Here is a 20,698-nt window from a genome sequence, read left to right on the forward strand (position 1 = left end):
TTCATGTCAGCAGCACCACCAGCAGCTCTCAAAGGAAAGAAGCTTTAAAGGAAAGAGAGAGCAAAGGGCTGTGCAGGGCTGGAGAACTGGGGGTGCAGGCCAGGCAGGGGGAAAAGGAAGATAAAAGACCTCGCTGACAAGCACACACCTTGGAAGCAAAGCAGGTCAAAGTATTACCCAAAATGCAAAATGACCATGGAGTAAAAGAAGGGCCAGGCACTGAAGAGATGTGGCTATGGGATGAGCTACTTGAAGCATCTCAGTTTTAAAAACACCAGCTAAATAAGCACTCCCAAATCCTACCCTCCCTTCCACGTGCCACGGAAAGGTGTGTGTGGTGTCTACAGCACAGGAAGGGAGAGGCAACTGTTCCACCAAACCCTGTGCTTGGGGAAGGAGGGAAGCAGCAAACCCAGCACAAAGGGGAAATTCTGCTCCTTCAGTCCGCAAGGTTGAGCTCCTAAAGGGTTATATTCATCCTGTGTTTCTTCTGACACTTGAAACAGTTCAAAGCTATTAATTTTTAAAGCACAGCATCTGTTTAGCTTTTTCATAACAGGAAAGCTTACACACCACACACTCCCTTACATGCAGACACATGGGCACATTTACATGCACAGACTCTCAGGTACATCAACGCCCCTCTGAATTTACATGAACGTACCCACAATTTCCACACACACAAACAGACAGGAACACACCTGAAACAGGAAAACTCAGACCATCTCATCGCACTGATATGCAAATCCCGACTCCTAAGCTGTCCATACAGGCACTGTAGATCCATTTGCCCAAGAACAACCTACTCCCTCTTCTCTTACTTTAATCAGTTCACTTTGTTTTGTTTTGTTTTTTTTTTTCCATTTTTTTGGCCAGAAAGAACTAGTCTTGATCTGGCAAGAGTTGATAAATAAATAATAATAAAAATAATAAATAAAGAAGTCAGCATGCTTAGAGAGTGTTTACAGACTCATTACTCTGTAACGATGATGCGAAAAAAGGAAAAAAAAAAAACCCACCCCAATTACAAGGGGGGAGGAAACCCACACAGAAATAAATATTTAAGCAAGTGCTGCCAGAAGCACCATCTGCTGAGGCACTAATAATAATAATAATAATTTTTTCTGTGGTCTTTTTTTTTTTTTTTAATTATAAATATACAGAGGGGAGAGGCGGAGGGGGGGGGAAAACAACCCAACCCAAACTAGCTAAGTAAGAGGTTTTGTTTTGTTGTGTGAGAGAATGGATTATCCCTGGGCAGCTTTTGGCAGTGGCTTTGGCAAACTCATTAAGCTAATTATGCAGTACAGACATAAGAGTGTCGTGTCTCTCTCCCCCCACCCCTTGATTTTAAGGCTTTAAACTGTTTTTAAAAATGTGTGTAAATTGAAGGGAAGTGGCTGTGCTGCCAACGGGCGGCTTGCGGAGCCTTTTAAGCAGGATGTGGTGTCCCTGAGGTATCTCATGAGCTGCCTGACCCAGGGGAGGGGGCTTGCAGAGCACCACGAGCACTGGATGTGGCTCAAGTGTTTCTGTACACAGTTCCCTGCGGGACAGAAAGGTGCCATCTCCTCTCCCACTGCAGCCCCTGCAATCTCAGAAATAAAAGGGTGCTGCTCTTTCTGCCCCATGCAGAACCTATCTAGGATTTGGGCAAAGGAGGAAAGGAAATCACCTCCTGTTCCACTCTGCAGCTAGGGAGAGTGCTGTTCCAACTCTCCTTGATGTGCCAAGATCTTCCCCTGCACCTTCCTAGCAGCTGATTGTCTCCCACGGGGAGACTCTCTGTAGACTCTGCCAAGGTGGGAAAGCACAGGACACATTCCCCTCACCTCATCTTAATAAGTGCCCAAGTGCTGGTGGGAGCAAACCCTTCAGCTTTATTTCTGGAGAGAAGTGTCTCCTTGTTTCCCTGGCTGATGCCTGGCAGGGGGAAAAGCGCTGGAGATAGCACAGCAATGGGCAGAAAGAACAACAGTCAAGAGGCAGCATTCCCATTTAAATCCTGGGCTTCTGAAGTGAAACAGTTTTCCACTATTTGTCACAAAGTCTAACAGCTCTGGGGAGCGGAGCGTGCTCTTGGCATGCTGGAACACCTCTCACAGCTACTGCTCTCCCAAGCAGGGCAGCAGAGCAAGAACAGATGCCAAGGGAAATGGGAGTGCCAGGGACTGGTTTAAACACTTCGCCCAGACGGACAAGACCTCGTTCTCTCCCACCACCAGTCAACCCTCTTACTTCCAGCCCTCTCCCCAGGAAAGTCAAAAGTTTTGCCCACCTGGCAATATACTTCTGGTAAATATTTACATCTTCGCTGACGGCTGGTTTGTCAGTGGGTAATCCATTCCTAAGGAGAAACACACAGGGCAGAGCCGGTTAGCAGGAACAGGGCACAGCCTAAACTCCTTGTTTCTCCCACACATCACTGGGCACCAGGAGAGAGTGCCCAGGGAGGAGCACCAGCAAAGACACCCACAGGTTGAACCTCCCTTCCCCTTCCAATCTTGTACCTCCTTTTCCAGGGAAGCACAGTCAGCCTACCACCCATCCTGCATGTTCCTTCTTCGCAGGACCCAGTGCAGTTTGTTGGAGAAACCGAGATCAGCCTCAAAAACATGTTTCTACAGAAAAAAACCTAAAAACCCCTGCACAAACAAGTGATGGTCACATGAAAACAAACACCTCCCTCAAGCACTTGGCAACGCTGCCCTTGTGTGCACGGTCCAGCCGAGGGAGAAGAGCTGTGAGCTCCTGCCATTTCCTGTGGCCAGCAGACACCCTGGGCTGTGACCAGCAGTGGCACTGTGGCTCCTGGACAGGGCTTTGACTGCCTCTTTGTTTCGCAGACACCCCAAAACTTCAACAGACAGATGGAGCAGCAAAAGTATTTACGGATTTTAATCAATGAGAAAGTCAATCCAAGTGTCAGCTAAGGCTGGGTATTTGACATCACTAGGAAGCAGACAAAAACAACACCCTCAGTGAGTTCAGCAGGAGAGAAAACAAGATACAGGGCCAGGCTCCAGCCTACCCAAGAGACAGGGGCATACCAAGGCCACCCCAGACAGGCTGTACACCACCTTCCTTCTCCTCCAGTGCTCCTCCTGACAGCCTGGTTTAAACAAGGACACTTTCGCACAGAGTTCACTTGAAGGTAGATTAGTTCAGGGCAGGTTAATAGCATTAGATGTCACAGAGTTTAAACCCATGGCCAGGGGGTATGTGCATATGTGTGCGAGTGAGGGGGAACTCCTGCCATGTTATTTGAACCCAGTGGGCACTGAGAATGGACAGCCAGGGCCCAGATACCACAGTCAGCACCTTCTCCACCAGCACAGCTCATGGGATGGGCTGCTGTCCTTTATCATGGAAGCCTGTGTCTGGTAACCAGCCTGAAGGACACAGGCCCAGAGCCCCTTCTGTACCCCAGTGTGTGATCAGTGCCAGGCTGAAGGCCCTGGTCACCTCCACCCCTGCTGCAGCCCCATGGTGATGCCCCAGCTGAGGAAGTCCTGTGGCCAGAGCAGGGATCACCATGGTGCTGCAAACCCACATCTGCAAGAGGCAGGAAATGAGCAAGAGAAAGGAAATCAAACTGGGATCCCAGTGCACACCACCACAGATAAGAGGCTCGCAGCCCCTCAGGCACAGCTCTAGGATGGCCACTGAACTCCAGGAGGCTGAGCTTTCTCAAGACACTTCAGGCACACAGTCCCTGGCCAAGTCACCCATCACAACAAGGCACTGTGCCTACAGGAATATTTACAACAGTGTTTTTTAGTAACAGGAGTCCCTGCCTGCCATCTGGAGCACACACAGGTTCATCCTGAGCAGGAGCCAGATGCAAATGTTAATAATCCTCTGCCCTTTCCCATACACCTCAACCATGGAGCTCCCAAATCTGTCTGCAGGGCGCTTGATAAATGACTGTTTCACATGGAAGACAGGTATCATTACACAGCTCTGCCTCCCAGGTGGGGAAACATGGAACATGGGGGACGCACACTTGCCTGGGACTGCAAAGAGGATTCACCCCAAGGCCTCCTAGAGGTCCACATGTCAAACACAGAACAGTCTTCCTCCTTACCAGGGGGCAAAATAGTAGGGGGTGTGTGATGGCACTTGCCACAGCACTGCAGGACAGAGGTCCTGGACTTGTTACAAATGACCCCGTGAGAATCACAGCTCACAGCAGCCCCAGGTCCACAGTGAGAAACAAGTAACTGCAAACCGTGACAAGAAAGCAGAGAAGTCCCTTCCTCCCTGTTTGCAGCCTGATGTACATATGTGCAGCTCCCACCTCTGGAAGCCACATTGAAAACGTAATCCAAGGTTTGGCAAAGCCTTCAGATATGTCCATTCAGTCACGGCATCGCCGCAGAGATTGCTGGCAACGTGTGTGTAGGAGGTTATTAGTGGTAATTGGGCTAATGAGTTTGCCCAGTCTGAGGGGTAATTGAATCACCTCTATTTGTGTAAGGAACAAGCAAATTGAGAAGACACAGGCCTGGCCCCACAGAAGTATGTGTATGGCTAACTCCCATGAAAATTGCTGGGAATCAGGCACCAAAATGTCTTCTCAGTTCTGGGACAAACAAAAAGGCCCATGTTGCTAACAGTGAAGTCAGCAGAGCCAGGCCACCGAGTCAATGGAAGCAAGAATCAGGTTCTCCTACAGACACAGCTGCATGTCCAGGGAGTTGGAGAGAGGAGAAAGTAAAGGAGTTCCAACCCTGACCTTAGAAGTGCTGATAGCACCATGTTCCCCTCTTTCATTTTAACATATGGACTCAGGAACCGGTGGACTCTGGACTCATGGCTGTGACTGCTGATGGCAGATCACATCCTTAGTGCAAGTAAGATAAACAGAGATGTAAGGTGTTAACAGAGGAGAAGACACTCCAACAGAGAGCAAAAAGAAACATCACACAGAGTAATTATCATCCCAAGAACTGGGACTGCCCACTGACCCACACACAGACTTCAGGTGTGAGCCCCCACTAGCACAAAGGTAAGAAAAGCAGGAGGACACTTACTTTACTGTAGAGACTGTTCCAGTTGTGATGGAGTCTGTCTTGGAGAAGGTTGATTTCAGGTACTCAGGAGTGTTGAATGGCAATGAGACAGACTGCTCTGGCCCGGCCACGGGAGTGCTGCTGGGGGTGCTGGCGAGGGGAGCAGGGGCCAGGCTGGGAGCTGGAGCTTTTACTGGAGTAAGCTTCTGGATGTTCCTCACATCATACTTGGAAGGTCGGCCTACCTTGCCTGTCTTGAAGGCGATGGCTCCTCCCATATCTGGGCTTCCTTCTCCAGGCTTGAAAAGGTGCAAGTACTTGACGTTTTCCAGGTCATACTTGGAGGCCTTCTTGTACGTGTTGCCATTTTGCGGCCTGATGCTCTCCCCCGTCTTCAGCTTCTGAATGAAGAAGTCGTACTTGGAGGCCCGTGACATCAGGCCCTGCATCTGGGAGCTGCCGGGAGAGGGCAGCGGCAGGATGGTGGCTTTGGTCTCCGTCAGCAGGGAGGCATCTGGCCCCGGCACCCGAATGGGCTGCGCCAGCACCGAGGAAGGCTCCTTGCCCAGCTTGGGGCCCAGCTCCTCGGCCTTGGCCAAGTGCATGGGCCACGAGAGCTGCTCCCCAGCCTTCAGCTTGCGGATGTACTCCTCGTACTTGGAGAAGCGGGCGCGTTTGCTCATGGCGTCCTCGCCGGGCAGCGCGGCGGCGGCGGCCTCTGAGGTAGCGGCGTTGAGCTTGTCGAAGCTGATCTTGCGGGCCAGCTCGTCCCGCATGTTCTGGTCGTCATAGCCGAACATGCCCAGGAACTCGTTCATGGTGGTGGCGGCGTAATCCTGCAGCGACGACGCTTCCCCTGCGGAGAGCCCGCGGCACAGAGTCAGGCACGGCGCTGGATTTCCCTCTCCTCCCGTACCGGCTCCGGCGGCAGGGACGGGGGGGGAGGAAGGGGAGAGGGGAACATGATCTACTGACGTTTGGCTCACTTGTTAGGTTTTACGACTCTTAAATTAATTTGTTTAAAAAAAAAAAAAAAGTAATTAATACTGGGGTAAAATAAAAAGAGTTCATCAATGCCAGGAAAATCAATTTCCTAAATGTTCTAGCCGATGGCTTTTCAGTACATTAAACAAAGTTTCATAAATGTCTCTGCACTCTTGCCTTGGCCTAATATGAAGAAAAAGTAATTTTACTGGAAGTGAGACCAGTGCCAATATGCCGAGGTTTGTACAGATCTGTCCTTGTGTGTGTTTGCATATGGAAGGAGGGGCACGGAGAACGGTGTGCCTGCGTGTGTAAGGAGGGGGGGAACCACGTGAAAATGCCCTGTGCGCTGGACAAGAGCAGGGCTGAGGGCAGGCAGGGCAGCGTGGTGTGAAATGGCAAGGGACAGACAGGCAGGGCAATGTACGGGGTGGAGCAGGAGGAGGGCAGAATGGAACCCTGCAGAGCAGAAGGGAAGCAGTGGAGGTGGACGTGAATTGAGGCACAGGAAGAGCAACAAAGGCTGTGCATGAGAGACTTGGGAGTGAGGAGTGGGGAGAAGGGAATGGAGAAGACAAGGCAAGACAAAGACAGGGCACAGCTCCTGTCCACAGCTGCTGCAGTCCTTCCCTTCCCTGTCCAATTTGTAAGGGTTCACACAACTTGTTCCCTTTCTTCTCAATCCCAATGATTGGGCAGCTTTCCACGTGAAAAGGGGCCACAGTAAGGGCTGTGGAAACCCTGAGCAGCCAGGAACTGCTTCCAGCAAGACCAGGAAAGGGGAAAGTCCACACAGGTGAAAAATAGGTACGGAATAGCCTTCTCTCCATCAGGATTCATAGTGTGGAGAGAAAGAGCTGTTGTCCTGAGCCTCAGCAAGGGGCAAAACGCCTGTTCTCTGGAGTGTGGGCTGGGGAAGGGGCAGGAAGGGGTTAGTCTACCTGAGCCTGATCACAGGGAGGAAGAATGAGTAAAAGCTGTCCTTCCTTGGTTCTCTCCCTCCCTTCCTCCCTCCCCTACTCCCTCAGGCAGTTTCACAGGCCACCAGGATGGGAAGAACACACATCTGGAGGTCACCCAATATCAGTGTAAAGGAGGAAATAAAGATTGCTCTGACGTGCCAGCTTGGACTCATTTAGGCTTCAGTCTGACACAGCGCTCCTCCTCCTCTGCCTCTTGCTTTCTCCTGCAGAGTAAAGATTTACTGTGTGCAGGAGTCCTTCAAACCTCCCTCGTCATCTTTTCCAAACACTCACACCGGCTCTCATGGGCAGGCACGCTCCTTCCCAGGGAGCCAGCACAGGCAAGTGCAGAAGGGAGGTTCTGGGCACTGGGTCCTGCTCAAACCAAACCAACACTGCCTTGAAACAGAGGAAAAGGAAGGCACCAAGACAGGCACAGAACAGGTCAGCAGATCCAGAAGATCCTTAGGATTTGGGGGATCTGACAGCCAGGCAGGCACATCCACCAGAGCGTTTCCACACACACGAGAGCCTTTCACTGAGCACAGGCGAAGCTCAGTAGCCATCAGCACCACAAATCAGTCTGCACGGGACTCTGTGGAGGAAGGGACTGCCTGCAACGGGCACTAAATGGGCAAGAGCATGAAGGTCACATTCCTGCCCCAGGACTGGCTGTGCTGCTGCAGCGCAAGTGCTGCTGTGCTGGGTGCCTGTGTACGTGGTGCTGGAGGGCAGGAACAAGAGCAACATCCCTGCAGCCTGTGAGGGGAAGGACAAAGCCACACCTGCCAAGGGCTGGGATCTGGCTTAGTCCCAAACGACCTTCCAGTTCTGGGCACTTAAGCCCAGCGTTCTGCACGGGATTTGGGATGCCTGACTCCAGAATAAACACCCTGTTAGTCACAGGATGGGTGGCAATGCCCCTGCAGTGTCAGGCTCAGGTTGTAGCACAACCTCATGGGTTGGTCTTAATCTTAAAGGATGTTAAATGCAGAAACATGTTACAAGACCTGCCTGAACTTTATCTTTCACACATAGGCACATTACATGATTTCATCCTGCTTTAAAGCAGTTCTCCTTTTTGCCTCTTTTTCCTCTCTTCCCCACCTCCATTTCAGTGTAACCCTATGATCCAATATAAGTGAATAAACCCATGAAATCCCTACTGGGTCTAAAACTTCCCTGTTTCTGTTAAATCTGCTTTCCCTCTTCTGCTTTTCCTCTCTTTTAGGACCTGTAAAACAACTCCCAGCCCCACTCATAATTCCCTGACTTCCAAGCACTGCAAGAGAAAAACTCCAGCCAGCCTGTGCCAAACTGCAAGGGGAGAAAGAATAGCACAGAGAGGCTCTGATATGAAATTAAACGATTAAGTGTGATTTTTACTAGCTTTAACAGCTGCAATGAAAGTCAGTCAGTGGGTCTCATCTTTAGTACCATGTGGCTACACCTGAATTGGTGCAATTAGATGCAAACCCCAAGCCTATAGGAAAGGGGTGTGTGTGTGGGGGGTGGAAATCAGACCTTTTGTCGAGCTTTGCAAAGTCTGAGTTCAGGTTTTGCTACCCTGGATTTAATCCCTCAAACCACCTTGCACTGTGCTTTTCCTTTGCCCAGATTTGGTTCCAGACGATCGCAGCACCCTGCCTGATCAACAGCTTTGCTGGTGCTGCTCAGCCTTTCCTCATCCAGATTGGAGATGAAAGCCTGGCCAGCTCCCACTGCTCCCTGCCTGGGAAGAGCAGCTTCTCTCAGAATCACAGAACCGTTCAGACTGGAACAGACCTCTGGAATCACTCACCTCATGAGCCCAACACGTCCCCTGAAGCCAAGGGGGGCACTTTTAATTGCTCAGGCACCCAACCTGAAGGGTGGAGGCTCTTCTAGTGGAGGCACCTTATGGCAGGGAGCAGGGTGTGAGACCCAGCCAACTCACTTCATATGTGTTTTCAACCAACTACTTCATCATCAGAAAACCCCCCTCATACCCACACACAGATAAAAAAGAAGCAGGGCAGAAGTTGGGAAACACATTCCCGTGAGGAGTGCACAGCCCTGGAAGCACTGTCCCTGTGTTTCCCCCCCCCCCCTTCCCTGCACTGCATTTTTGTCTCCTTTCCTATGTGATAATAAAAGGGCTCCCTCTCCCCTTGCCGCTGCTCTCCATTTGTGGGCATTGCCAAAGAGCAGAGATCTGTGTGTCTCAGAGCAGCTATCGTATCACAAAGGATCCCAAGCTAGCAAAAAAGGCGCTAAAAATAGCCTGCAGCAGCACACTATATATGGAAGGAAAAGCAAAACAGCCCAAATGGAGTGCAAGGTCTGGATACTGGGGGATGGGACATCCCAGCCAGGGCTCTTGTCCTTTATTCTGCTTGGGAGGGGGAACATGCAGACTTGGGGGATGCAAGATGGTGAGCAAGAAACTGGCACTCGCCATTCATGTTCTCCCAAGTGGAGTCTCCTCAGGAAATCATGAAGAGAAAACCCCCCTGGTTAAAAACAGGGCCATAGAATATTCCAAGAGACTTAGCCAAGAGGCTAAGAAAAGAATGGCAAATCTGAAAGCTTGTACAGAGGGGAAGCTCCTGGTGCCTACTTTAGCCCACTGTGTAACAGGCACAGCGAGGAACACGGGACTGTGTAGGAAAATCTCCCTGGGCGTGTGCGTCAGGGAGCGACTGTGAGAGGGATCTCTGTCACTGCACCGAGACAGCTCCGTGCTATATATAAATGTGCTCAGGGCAGGAGGGGTCGGTCAGTGGGCAGGAGAGGGTGCATGAATGAATGGAGAAACATATCTGCACGTCCAGACCAGCTTCTGACACCCATCTCCTGACAGACACCGGCTTTATGGCTCCTGAGTGTGATTCCCAGCTGGACCAGGGAGGAGGCACGCTGGGCAAGGCTGAGCACCGACTCCTGAGTTGTTTCCGAGGGGAGGCTCAAAAAGAAACAAGGATGCCCTACATGCATATTCTCCATCTTGTTGCAAAGCACAAGGCTTGAATAGCAGGGACTGAGTCCCTGATGCACAACAAGCCTCACAGTCTGAGCCTGGAAGGAGACAAAGGTGGCCAGGATTTGTCATCAGACCACAGGAGGTACTGGCAGAGGACACAGGCAGTAGCTGAAGTCCCATAAAGTGGACAGTGTGTGTACACACCATGGCTCCAGGAAGCAGGAACTCTTCTCAGCCCCATATAATTAGGATTACTTTCTTCACTGACCAAGAAAGCCAGTTAGATAGATGTAGAGCTCGTTTTTCTGTGTGGCTCCTGCTTTTCACTCAAGTTTCCAGCTGATCAGAGCGTGGGCTCAGTTTTAAATGCTGCTGAGCATCATGTCCTCTACCAGCCCTGTACCCTCTCTATCCTCAGAGAGAGCAACTGGTGCTCAGAACCCTCAAAACCAGGTTTCTGCAATGACTCCCCAAAAGCCACATTGACTGGGAGGGCAGAGCTGTATTCTTCTCCTTTCATTTGACTCCTGCTATGCCTCAGCTCCCAGGAAAAAAACCTCCTTTTTTGGCATAGACAGTTCCATATCTCACTGGAATAAACCTAACTTGCACCCAGCACCCCCAGGTCTGAGAGGACCTGGTGATGAGCAGCTTAAAACTAATTTCCTGAACACTAATAAAAAAGGGAGAACAGCTTTGTCCTTTCCAAAGCAAGGGATGTTTCAGTTTGTGCTTTTCAGGGAAATGTTGCAAATGACATTTATAACAGGGTTCTCGAAACAGACGCTCAGACGTGGCAGCACGTCTGTTTGCAAGCCAAATCCCATGTGGCTGTAAATGTAAACTGGACCCCGTGTGTGCCACTACCTGCCTTAGACAGAAATGAGGCTTCAGCCCCCCCTGAACACTTACACGTTTTTGCATAATCCCTTGACAACACAGTCCTGCAGAGGCATTTGACGGAGATCTCCTACCCCAGTAAGAAACCCCAGCTCCTTTTCATTTTCCCCCGTTTGGTAACATTTTTTTTACATTTAAGTTCCCCTCCTTTTAGTTTTCACAGCGAATAAAAGCTGCAAACGGCAGGGGTGGGGGTGGGGGTGGTGTGAATTAAAACAAACTAAAAACAGAGTCCAGGCACAATCACCTTGTGTCTGGGAACGACAAGGGCTTTCCTATCAAAGGAAACTGAAGGTCACACTTTTCCTCATTGATCTTGCAATGTTTGTTAATTACTCTGTCACTGATGTGGCGAAGGATAATTAAACAGCTCTGTTTATATCTTATATGCATAATTATGTGCGCTGCCACTGAACTCGTGAAGACTAGAGAATGTGCCTCTCCAGAAGGGGAACGGACAGACGGAGATGAGTTTCGGCTGCATTATTAACAGGAGGAGGAAAACATGCGCGCACACAAAAGCAGCAAAGTTTGATGGATTCACAAAGTGCTGAGATCAGGGGAGGGGTGCGTGCAGGTGGAGCAGATTAGGGGGAGATCTTTCAATTACAGATTCAGCCCAGCTGAGTGACAAATTGGGGGAGGGAGCTGCTCTGCCCTAATGGAGAGAATTCAATTTGCCCAAAGCTTTTACCAAGACTTAGCACTCATACGCCCCCCAAAATCAATCTGGGGGGAACACCTGCATCAGAAAGGGAGCACGAAATTCCTCAGGGGCTCTTCCTGACACCTCTTGCTGAATTCAGCTTTTGAATGAACCACAAAAACAAGGCAGAAGCTATCCTAAAATAGGAAATGTACACACAGCCTGGGGAGAACACCTTGTACCTGCACACGAGTTGGTGTCCTGGGCAGAGCTGGTGGGGGACACTGAGCTTTGGGACCAGCAGCTGCACCAGCCCGATCCTGAGCTCAGGGTGTGCAGAGCTCGAGGACTGGCCCCTCATGAGGGGGGCAAGGCCACAGCGAGCGTCACCTCATCCCCTCCAGGGGAAGGGAGCGAGAAGGAATGGCTCTGCAGTGACACCCCGGAGTGGCAGTGTCGCTGTCACAGCACTGACACCCGGCTCCCGCAGGAGAAGGAGTCTGAGGGGGAGATCTGCTCTACCCAGGCATCTGAGATCTGGAACAATCCATCCAGCCATGTCCATGCTCACAACATCCCTCTTGGGATGGGGAGGCTGAGCCAGAGACAACTCCATATGGTCCCAAGAGCAAAATGCCAGGCCTCTGTGAGGGAATCGGGGCTCTCACCCTCCCCCTGGGCTGCCTCGTGCTGCAGGACCTGGGCATGGACACCCAGAAAACGTGACTGTGTGGGGAGGTGGAGGGGATGGAAGGCTTACCTGAGGTGGTTCCTGCCCCCAGCTTGGAGCCTGGCTCGCCACTGGAGGACCGGTAGGCATCATCCTTCAAGGCCGGCCCGTCTGAATCCCTGTCATCCAAGAAGTTGCCATCCTGCGAGCCCCTCAGAGCGTCTGCCTCGTCCCCGTTATCTTCCTCGTCGCTGCAGCCCTTGGGCTGCACCATGTAAACCCCTTCTGGGGGCACCTCCGCGCTCTCGGCGCCCTTACATTCCTTGCCCTCCGCTCGCCCCAGCAAGGGCTCCTCGTTGTACTCCCCGTTCACCCACTTCTCAATCACCTCCCTCCTCTTGTCCTCCTCGATCTTCTGCACGCGGCTGAGTCCATCTGAGAACTCTGTGCCCGGCTCCTTGGTGCCGGGCTGAGGCAGGTCCTTGCTGCCGCCGTCCCGCTGCGGCCCCTTGTCGGCGCGCGCCTGCTCGGCTCCCCCGTGGTCGAAGACGACCTGGCGGCTCAGCTTGGCACAGATGGCATTGAGCTTCAGGCCGCCTTTGCGCTTGGCAGCCATTGTGGGTTTTCCTGAGGCTGCGTCAGTGCATATAGTTCTTTCAGCTGGAAAGAGAGAGGGGGAAGAAGCAAGGAAGGACATTAGTGGGATCAGACAACTTGAACCCAACCAGCACACGGCTGGTGACAACCCAGCGGGCGTTCAGGCGTGGCCAGTGGCATCCTGGGAATGGAGCTGCCACGCTTTTCCCAAGCTCCAAGTGAAAGCCCAGCCAGGAGAACTCAGTGAGAAGCACGCTCTGAACCTGCTGGGACCAAAGGATGCCACTGGCCTCAAGACAGAGACATGTATGTATGCTGGGACAGAACTGGGCTAAAAGGCCCCAAACATCTCAGGTACAGACCAGCCCTTGCTCATGGCTGAGGCAGGATATGAGGTCTGTTAAAAGCCCAACTCACCCTCTCCTTCAGACTGCAGCACCACCTGCTTGAGGTCCCCAGCTCCGTGCCAGAGGTGCTGGGTGCCAAACCCACCCCAGACAGTGACCGCACCCAAGCACCTCTAGCAGGGAGAACAGGTCACCAAGCCCACCCTAGTGAGGGTTTACCTAATGGCATTTGTGCTCAGCCTCAGAAAAGAGAACCAGTATGCATCAAAAAGAACCAGTATGGAGGACAGGAGCCTCAGCAAGGGCAGGTGCTGGAGCACCAGACCCAGACTGGGGTGTGACAGCAGTACAGGAGAGAATCACTGTGGGTTGGTATCGGCTGATCAGGCCCTTTGCCTGCTCGCTCTCACCCACAGGAAATTCTGCTCTCATACTTCCCAGCACAATCAGCTAATTAGTGTGAGTTTGTTATTTTAATGTAGTTTATTCATATGTGACAGCTAGTAAAGGAGGGGTAAGAGAAGGTGGGGGGAGAGATGAAGAAGGTAAGGTCTTAACTTCAAGGTCACAGAGAATCTTGAACTAAATGGTCCCTATCAGAGTCACTTGCATGATTATTGCACCAACAATTAACAAGATTCAATCGCAAATAAAAGCAAAAAAATGATTCTAAAGCAGCTGCATTGTGTCATTTCCCTCTTTACTTTTGACACCCCTGAGAGATGCCCAGACTAAGCAGGGCTAAGGGTGCAGTGGGCACATAGCCTGGCTCTTCCCCCAGCACGAAGCCAGGACAAACCCTGCCCTGTCCCAGGACTCAAGGTAGAGCACCCAATAAAACAGGTGCTGGTCACACACACCACTGGAGTTACTGTGGGAATGTTGCTGGAGGTCCCTCCAAAATGGGCTCTTAGATTTCATGTCATGCTGAAAGAGGGGCTGGTCACGTGGAGAGCAAACAGAACCCATCTCCAGACCTCGAATGGTGAGACTCCTCTGCACAGGAGTCCCTCGTGGCAGCTCAGCCCACACCTCCCTGTCACCAGCACAGAGGTGCTGCTGCACAGAAGCACAGTGAGATTAATCAGACCCCCTACGATGCATCCAGAAGCCACCGTGACAGCCCCTAATCCCGTAACATGACAGCCCAATACAAACAGACTGAAACTTTAGACCTGCTGTCCAAGAGCCAGAGAGTGGCTGCTTAGCGTAAACTCCTGACAGCTTCAGACACGCTCCCCTGTCAGGGACCGCAAGAAAAATAACCCCCCGACAAATATATCAGCCCCCCACACAAAGGGAGGCAAAATGTACTCCTCCGCTTCCCCAAGGCACCCCCCGGCACTAACACCTACGTGCAATCATGCCTTCACGAAGGGAGAGCACACGGTGCCCCCAAACACGTCCCTCCCCATCCAGAAATTATAGCTGTTGAGGAGCTGCGTGTGCGCACTGGCACGCTCCACAAGCGGAGTCCTACATGCACAGGTTAAGAAGTCCCACCTCCCCAAAATACATTCCTGTGCGTTCCCCCACGCATTCCCCTCTCGAACGCTGCCAGCACAGCGCGCAGCCCTCGCGCATACAGATGGGCACAGGCAGGCGCCCGGGAAAGCTGCGACTCCCGGAGTGCTGGCACCTTCCCTTCCCACCGCATTCCCACTCTATTTAGGGCAGAAAGCGCAGGCCGATCCTGCGCGCAACTGGTACCACCGCGGGAATCTCGGGAGGCTGCTGAGAGCTCCAGCTGGAGCCCGGCCAGGACACCTCCGGCTGTGCCCGCAGCGTGGGCCGGGGGCCAGCGCAGCCCCGCGGTGCGGCCGGTGGGGACGGTCCTGCCGGGCCCTGCCGGGCCTGCCCGGGGCACTGGGTCAGCACGGAATCACCGGCCTCTCTCCTCAGCTGCCCGGTGATTCCCCGTCCACGTTCTCACGATAGCCAGCCCTGCTTAACTGGTGAGATCAGCACCGCTCGCAGCTGGAGGTAACTGGGAGGCAGACACGCGGCAGCCCGAACCCCCGCTGCCCTCCCCCTTCCTGCCAGGAGGGCAGGTCCCATTATTCTGGTCTGGAGGTGAGCAGCCAAGTGTGTGCACCAGCCGGCAAATGAATATATAAATATTTATTCAAAGGAAGAGAGGAACAGACGTTCCCGAGGCTGCACTTGCCGCGTACGCAGCAACTCCAGGGAGCCTGCAACTTGTCTTCCACTCCTGTTCTGCCTCCTTCCATCCCACACACCCTGGCTTTGCCCCTCTGCCTCCCCAGCTTCTCCCCCCGAGCTCCTGCCCTGCCCCTTGGCATCTTTCCTGTCCCTTCTCCTTGTGTTTGGGGCTTTTTTTCTTTAACATTTTGAGAATCTTTTCCTAAAGTTTAAGTTAAAAATAAAGCAAGTTCTAAAAATGTACCATTTCCCTGATCTACAAAATTAATCCTCCCACGGAGCTTCCTGGGCTGGGATTTGCTCCTGTAATATTGGGGTTCTCGCACATCTCCATCCCACCTATCCTGTATGGCTGGAAATCAGAACTCCCAGCTTCTCCTGCCAACCTTGCAACCAGCTCTCCACAAGTCTGGACACATTATTGTATCTTTCCACCGCCTTATTTCCTTATCTGTGGAACAGGAAGGACATTACCTGTATCAACGTTCCTCTTCCCCTCTTTTAGGCTGTTGGGTTCACCAGCAGAAGGGAAACCCTTCCTACAAAGAAGGGCTGAAGATGGCCATGTAGGAGGGGACCAAGACACCTGTGTGTCCTTCTCTCAGGCAGAGGGGAAAGGAGCTGAGCTGCGGGATGAGGGACCTTCGTACCTGCCCAAGGTCACAACTGCCAGACCCTCAAAGCCAGGCAGAGGCTCCCTCCCCCCCAGGCCGAGCTCCCCACCCCAAATCACCCCGTGTCTCCATCGCACTGTTTAAAGATTCCAGCCTAAGTAAACATCCCCCTTCATTTTCTTCGTCTAAATAGAAATGTTTTGATTTCACATCAATCTGAGGAAGCCGTTTATAACCTGAGCCTGTCACACGGACTTTTCATCTCTGCCCAGGACAAACTCTCCCACATGCTCTATTTACACTGAGCACTTCCTCTGAAAACAATGCCACCGGCAGTTTACTCCTCTTGCCCCCTCCCCACACCCTGTGAGGAGACACCATCTGCCCCTGCTCCGCACCCATCCCTGTGGCATCTTGACAGCAATTCCTCCCTTGGAAGGGAAGGTACAGCTTGTTGCAACCACGGCTGGCAAGGAGGGGGACAAAACTCACCGTTTCACTGCCTTGTCACCCTTTGACCTTTCCGCCCCCACTGCCCCCCCAGTCACCACGTGCTGCCAGCACCCCACATACAGCCCCCAAAGCAGCACCTTCTCACCCATGAACTCCCCTGTGAGGTGCTGCCAAGGTGGGCATGGCTTGGCCCTGTCTCCCCCGAGGGAGAGGAGGGGCTCTGGGGGCACAGTGTGCAGGAATGAAAGGATCTGCAGCCATGCCAGCCACAGGGCAAACTGCTGCAGAGAGAAGTCTGGCTTGGCAGGGAGAGGAGGAGAGAGCCCAACTCTGCCTTTAGCTTGGGGTCAAGACACACCCTGGTAGAGGGGAGAAAGGGTCCCAGCTGTGAAAAAGGGGCGTGTGGGAGCTGGATGAAGCAGCTGGCACGGGTGGAGGGTAACAGCAGGAGTTACTGGTGTGGGAAGAGCAGGGGTGAAGGGGGGGACCCCTGTGATGGGGCAGGGGCTGGGAGGGGCAGGAGAGGAGGGGCTGGAGGGCCCGTGCTGGGGGGAGAGGGGTGCTGGCTGGGGAGGGACAGCGTTGTCACTTCAGAGGGCCGGGTACGTGGAACAGATGGAGCTTTCATATTCCTATTGAAGAGTTTTAAGCCCAGCTGAGCAGCTCCGTTCAAGAGGGAGGTCCCAGTGCCAGCTTTCCAGGAGCTGCAAGCTCTCATTCGATTAATTATTAACGGCATTATTTGGGGCGGGGAGGGGGAGGAAAGGAGGGCCGACATGCTGCACAGTCCTCTGCTTTTTAACCACTGTGCTGCAAGCTCCACTGGAGAGGCTCCAGTCTGCCCAGCAGCCCCAAACACGAGGGCAGCACGGCTCGCTGGGGTGAGGATGCTGCACACTGGAGCTTCTTCACACTTGAGCTGAGGTCCCTAAAATGGAGCCAAACCTTCACAGCAGAAGGCCGCTGGGGCATTGGGAACACGCTTCCCAGGAGCAGTGCCCTGGCGCTGCCCAGCCACACGCCAGGAGGAGGCAGGGCAGGCAGCCAAACGCTCAGCCCCTTCCAGAAAACACTTCCCCTCCAGCACGGAGACTCCTGCATTACCCCAGGCAGGGCCAGGGCAAAGGCAGAACATCCCAGGCACGGCCCACAACGTGTGAGAGTGGATTTAGTGTGTATTTTCCCCTCTTCGGTTTATCAATAAAACATTTTATTGCTTTTAGCCCAGGAAATGACCTTGGATTAGTGGATGCTGTCTCTTCTGGCTGACCTTGGGGAGTTCACAAAGGCTCTCTAACAGCCTCCTCTGCCCTGCATGGATCCTGCCTGTGTGTGTCTGCGTGGAGCTGGGGAAAGCCCTCGGTGTGAGAGTGGGGACCTGCCAGGCTCCAGCTCAGCACTGGGCAGGAGGAGAAGGAGAATCAAAGCTGTGGGAGGAGAAACGAAGCGAGCAGCCAGGGTGTCCTCACTGAAGCGCTGCCAGCTACACTCCCTGCTTTCCCACAGCCGTGAGGGCTCTCCCCACACACCCCATCCATAAACCCTGCAGGAAAAGCCAGGGACTCTGCCCTGGTCCCCATGGCAGTGCAGTCTGCCTGCATTCCACACTGCCTGACCTTCTCCTGCCACACAGGCATCTCCAGCCCCACAAGGGGCCACTTCTCTCCCTGTTTTTCTCCCAGAGCCCGGTTCAGCCCTGGCTCAAAGGGGCAGAGACCAGTGCCAGTTCACTTCAGCGAGCCTGTCCTGTCCCTCCCTCTGGTCACCCTGCTCAGCTGCAGAGTTCAGCTCTAGTTTTGTGGTGACAGTGAGAGGCTGTGCACAGGAACCAGCGCTGGGCAGTGGGTGACAGACACCTCGAGAGCTGAGAGTGGGCTCTGGAGATGCTGGTGCCTTGCACTGGGGCTACTCCTGTTTCCCACCCAGCCACTTGGCTACTCCGGTGCTGCTGACAAGGATTCTCCAGCTCATGAACACGGGGAGCTCCCCTTTTCCCCAGACAGAAAATAGCCAAATCACCTCTGAGCAGTGTGCATTCTCAGTGCAGGACTGTAATTCTGGAGGGAGGGAACGGGACAGGAGAAACCAAGAGGAATTTTCCTCCTCAGGGGAACAGAAACTACAAGCAAAGAGTGAGTGCTGAGCTGTGAGCCAGAGCCAGGTCCCCTCACACTGCAGCAAACAGCCCACCCTGTCAGGCTGTCCCCTCACTGCCCTCCCCGTCAACACGAGCCTCCCTTCCCAGCCATGTCCTCTCCCACAGTCCCCGGGAACTGGACACAGAGAGTCCCCATCCTCTCCTGCAAACATTCCAACCCTGCCAGTGCCACCCACAGAGGGAACCCCTCCCAGCATCGCATCCAGCAGGCAGGACCCCCTCCCCAGTGCCCGTCTGCTGCAGGCGCGTCCTCCTCAAGAGCGAGCCCTAAAGTGTTAACGGCGATTGGTGAAATGGCACAGCAGATTGCTACAATAAATAATTTACTGATATTTATAAATATTCAAATCAGCAGGCTTCAGAAATTGAAAGGGGGGGGACTGAGCTGACGGGGAGGAGGGGTGTTTAGGGAGGGGAGGGGGGGGCTGACATTAATTCCCAGGCTCTCCAAATTCATTTGAGAACTGTTTCTCATTTCAAACAAATATTAAATCTTTTGGTGTCAAGCCTCCAAAATAAAATATCAAAGAGAAAGTCACCACCCTCTTGGTGGCTGATGTCTTGTCTGCTATGACTCCGGGTGCCCTGGGTGGCCCTGTGCCCTTGGACTGCCAGTCACTGGGGGAGCTGTGGCAGCCTGCACTGGCCAGGTGAGGCATGAGAGCAAAGCCCACCCAGACACACCTGTAGCACAGCCCATCACACCACCAACCACCACCTGAGACAGGAATTCCCATTGCTATCACCTACAAGACCTTGCCTTCGTCTTCCAGGAGATTTTCTAAATCCCACTGGGAAGAAAGGGCTGAATGTTGAACAAATGAAGGTGGAGCCAGGACTCCTGACTCCACTGGGAAACACAGCCTTGTGGCAGAAACAGAGCAGGGAGGCAGGGCTCCTGACTTGCACTCCTTGCCTCTGCAAGGGAGTTTGGTTTTGGTGATTTAAGACGGGGGTTAAGAGCCAGGAGTGCTGGCTTCCAGCCTGGTTTCCAATCACGGTGTAACCATCAGTCCCCCCAGCTTCCTGTGCCTTAGTTTCTCCATGGAGGGTGGGGGGGAATGAGGATGATCACCCACCAGTGGGCTTTACTCAGTGCTTTGGGACCTCCACATCAGCACTCTGTCACTGTGCTGGATTGTTACAGAGTGTTTTTCACCTCTGAGCATCCTCCTGACCCCTTAGATGGCCGAGGGAGATGATCCCGTGTCCTCCCCTGGACCACCCCATTGGTAACGCGAGGCTCCAGCATGGGGTGAATTTCCCCTGGATGAGTAATGGCTTTTCTAATGCACGGGCAGGCTGTCAGCTTCCCTACTCCCAGTGTTTTATGGGTTTAACTGAACGGCTCTGAACTCCCTAGTAAGAAATAAAGTTATCCCTCAGCGTCCCTTCTAAACATTTCACTCAGTGCAAACGGTGTTTAAGAAAAATGAGGACATATTTCTTCTTAAGGATGCAGTATCCCCCTTCAGAGGCCTAATTTATGCCATATATCACTGGCCAGGGAGAGAAAGGCAGCGCAGACCTCACACTAGGAGTGAGCTGGCCCTCGCACAGCCACTCTTGCTGCAATGGTGCAATGGGCTGCAACTCCAAGCGCTCCCGAGTCCGCAGAGTCCCCGCTGGAGTGCGGGAGGCAGCGGAGCAGGACGGACCCCTGCGGACACTGCGCTGCTTCCCCGGTGCCGCATCCCCCGCAGGGACCTCCTCGCTGCCCCTCCAGCCCCGCACGGGCCCTGCTCCAGCCTCCCCCGGCCCCTCTGCCTCGCTGGGGCTGCCTCTGCGACACTCCCTCCTCACCTGCCGCTGACCTGCTCTGCTGCCGCTCCACCAGCTCTTCACAGGCATTTGGCACAGCTGGTGGGGAAAGCGGTTCAACTGCGAGCAAGGACAGGACTAATCCTTCTTCACAGCACTTTAGTAACGCACGTCTGAACCTTTTCCTAGGCAGACCTCAAAAATGATCCTAAACGTGCTTTGATCTTGTCAACCCCCGGCTTCCTCACTGGAAGAGCGGCTAAGAATCCACCGCCCACCCCCAAGTGCCGAGCCACAGCTCCTTGTCCCTGCCCCTTCCCTTTGCCCTGCTCTGCACTCACGTGCCCTGAACCCCCAAAGGGCAAGAAACAAGCCCCTTTCTGCATACAGGTGACACAGGGAACTTGCAGAATTAACAAAAGGAGAGGAGTGTAAAGAAGAGGGAAAAAAGTGGGAAACGGAGTCA

The 20,698-nt window shown here is 53.2% G+C and overlaps 1 protein-coding gene across 9 annotated transcripts in view; it reads right to left on the minus strand.

Moving 5' to 3' along the window:
* CASZ1 (castor zinc finger 1) overlaps positions 1–20,698 on the minus strand; it is a 275,827-nt gene that overhangs the window by 30,913 nt on the left and 224,216 nt on the right. For all 9 annotated transcript variants that reach the window (XM_027882516.1, XM_027882519.1, XM_027882522.1 and 6 more), the window contains 3 exons: positions 12,230–12,799; positions 5,037–5,871; positions 2,279–2,347 (listed from right to left, as the gene is read on the minus strand). In XM_027882516.1, coding sequence (XP_027738317.1) covers positions 2,279–2,347; positions 5,037–5,871; positions 12,230–12,799 — 1,474 coding nt within the window. The remainder of the gene's footprint in view (positions 1–2,278; positions 2,348–5,036; positions 5,872–12,229; positions 12,800–20,698) is intronic.

Source organism: Empidonax traillii, unplaced genomic scaffold, assembly GCF_003031625.1.
Source record: "Empidonax traillii isolate 1590-97213 ecotype Southwest subspecies unplaced genomic scaffold, ASM303162v1 scaffold106:size2091409, whole genome shotgun sequence".
NCBI lineage: Eukaryota > Metazoa > Chordata > Aves > Passeriformes > Tyrannidae > Empidonax > Empidonax traillii.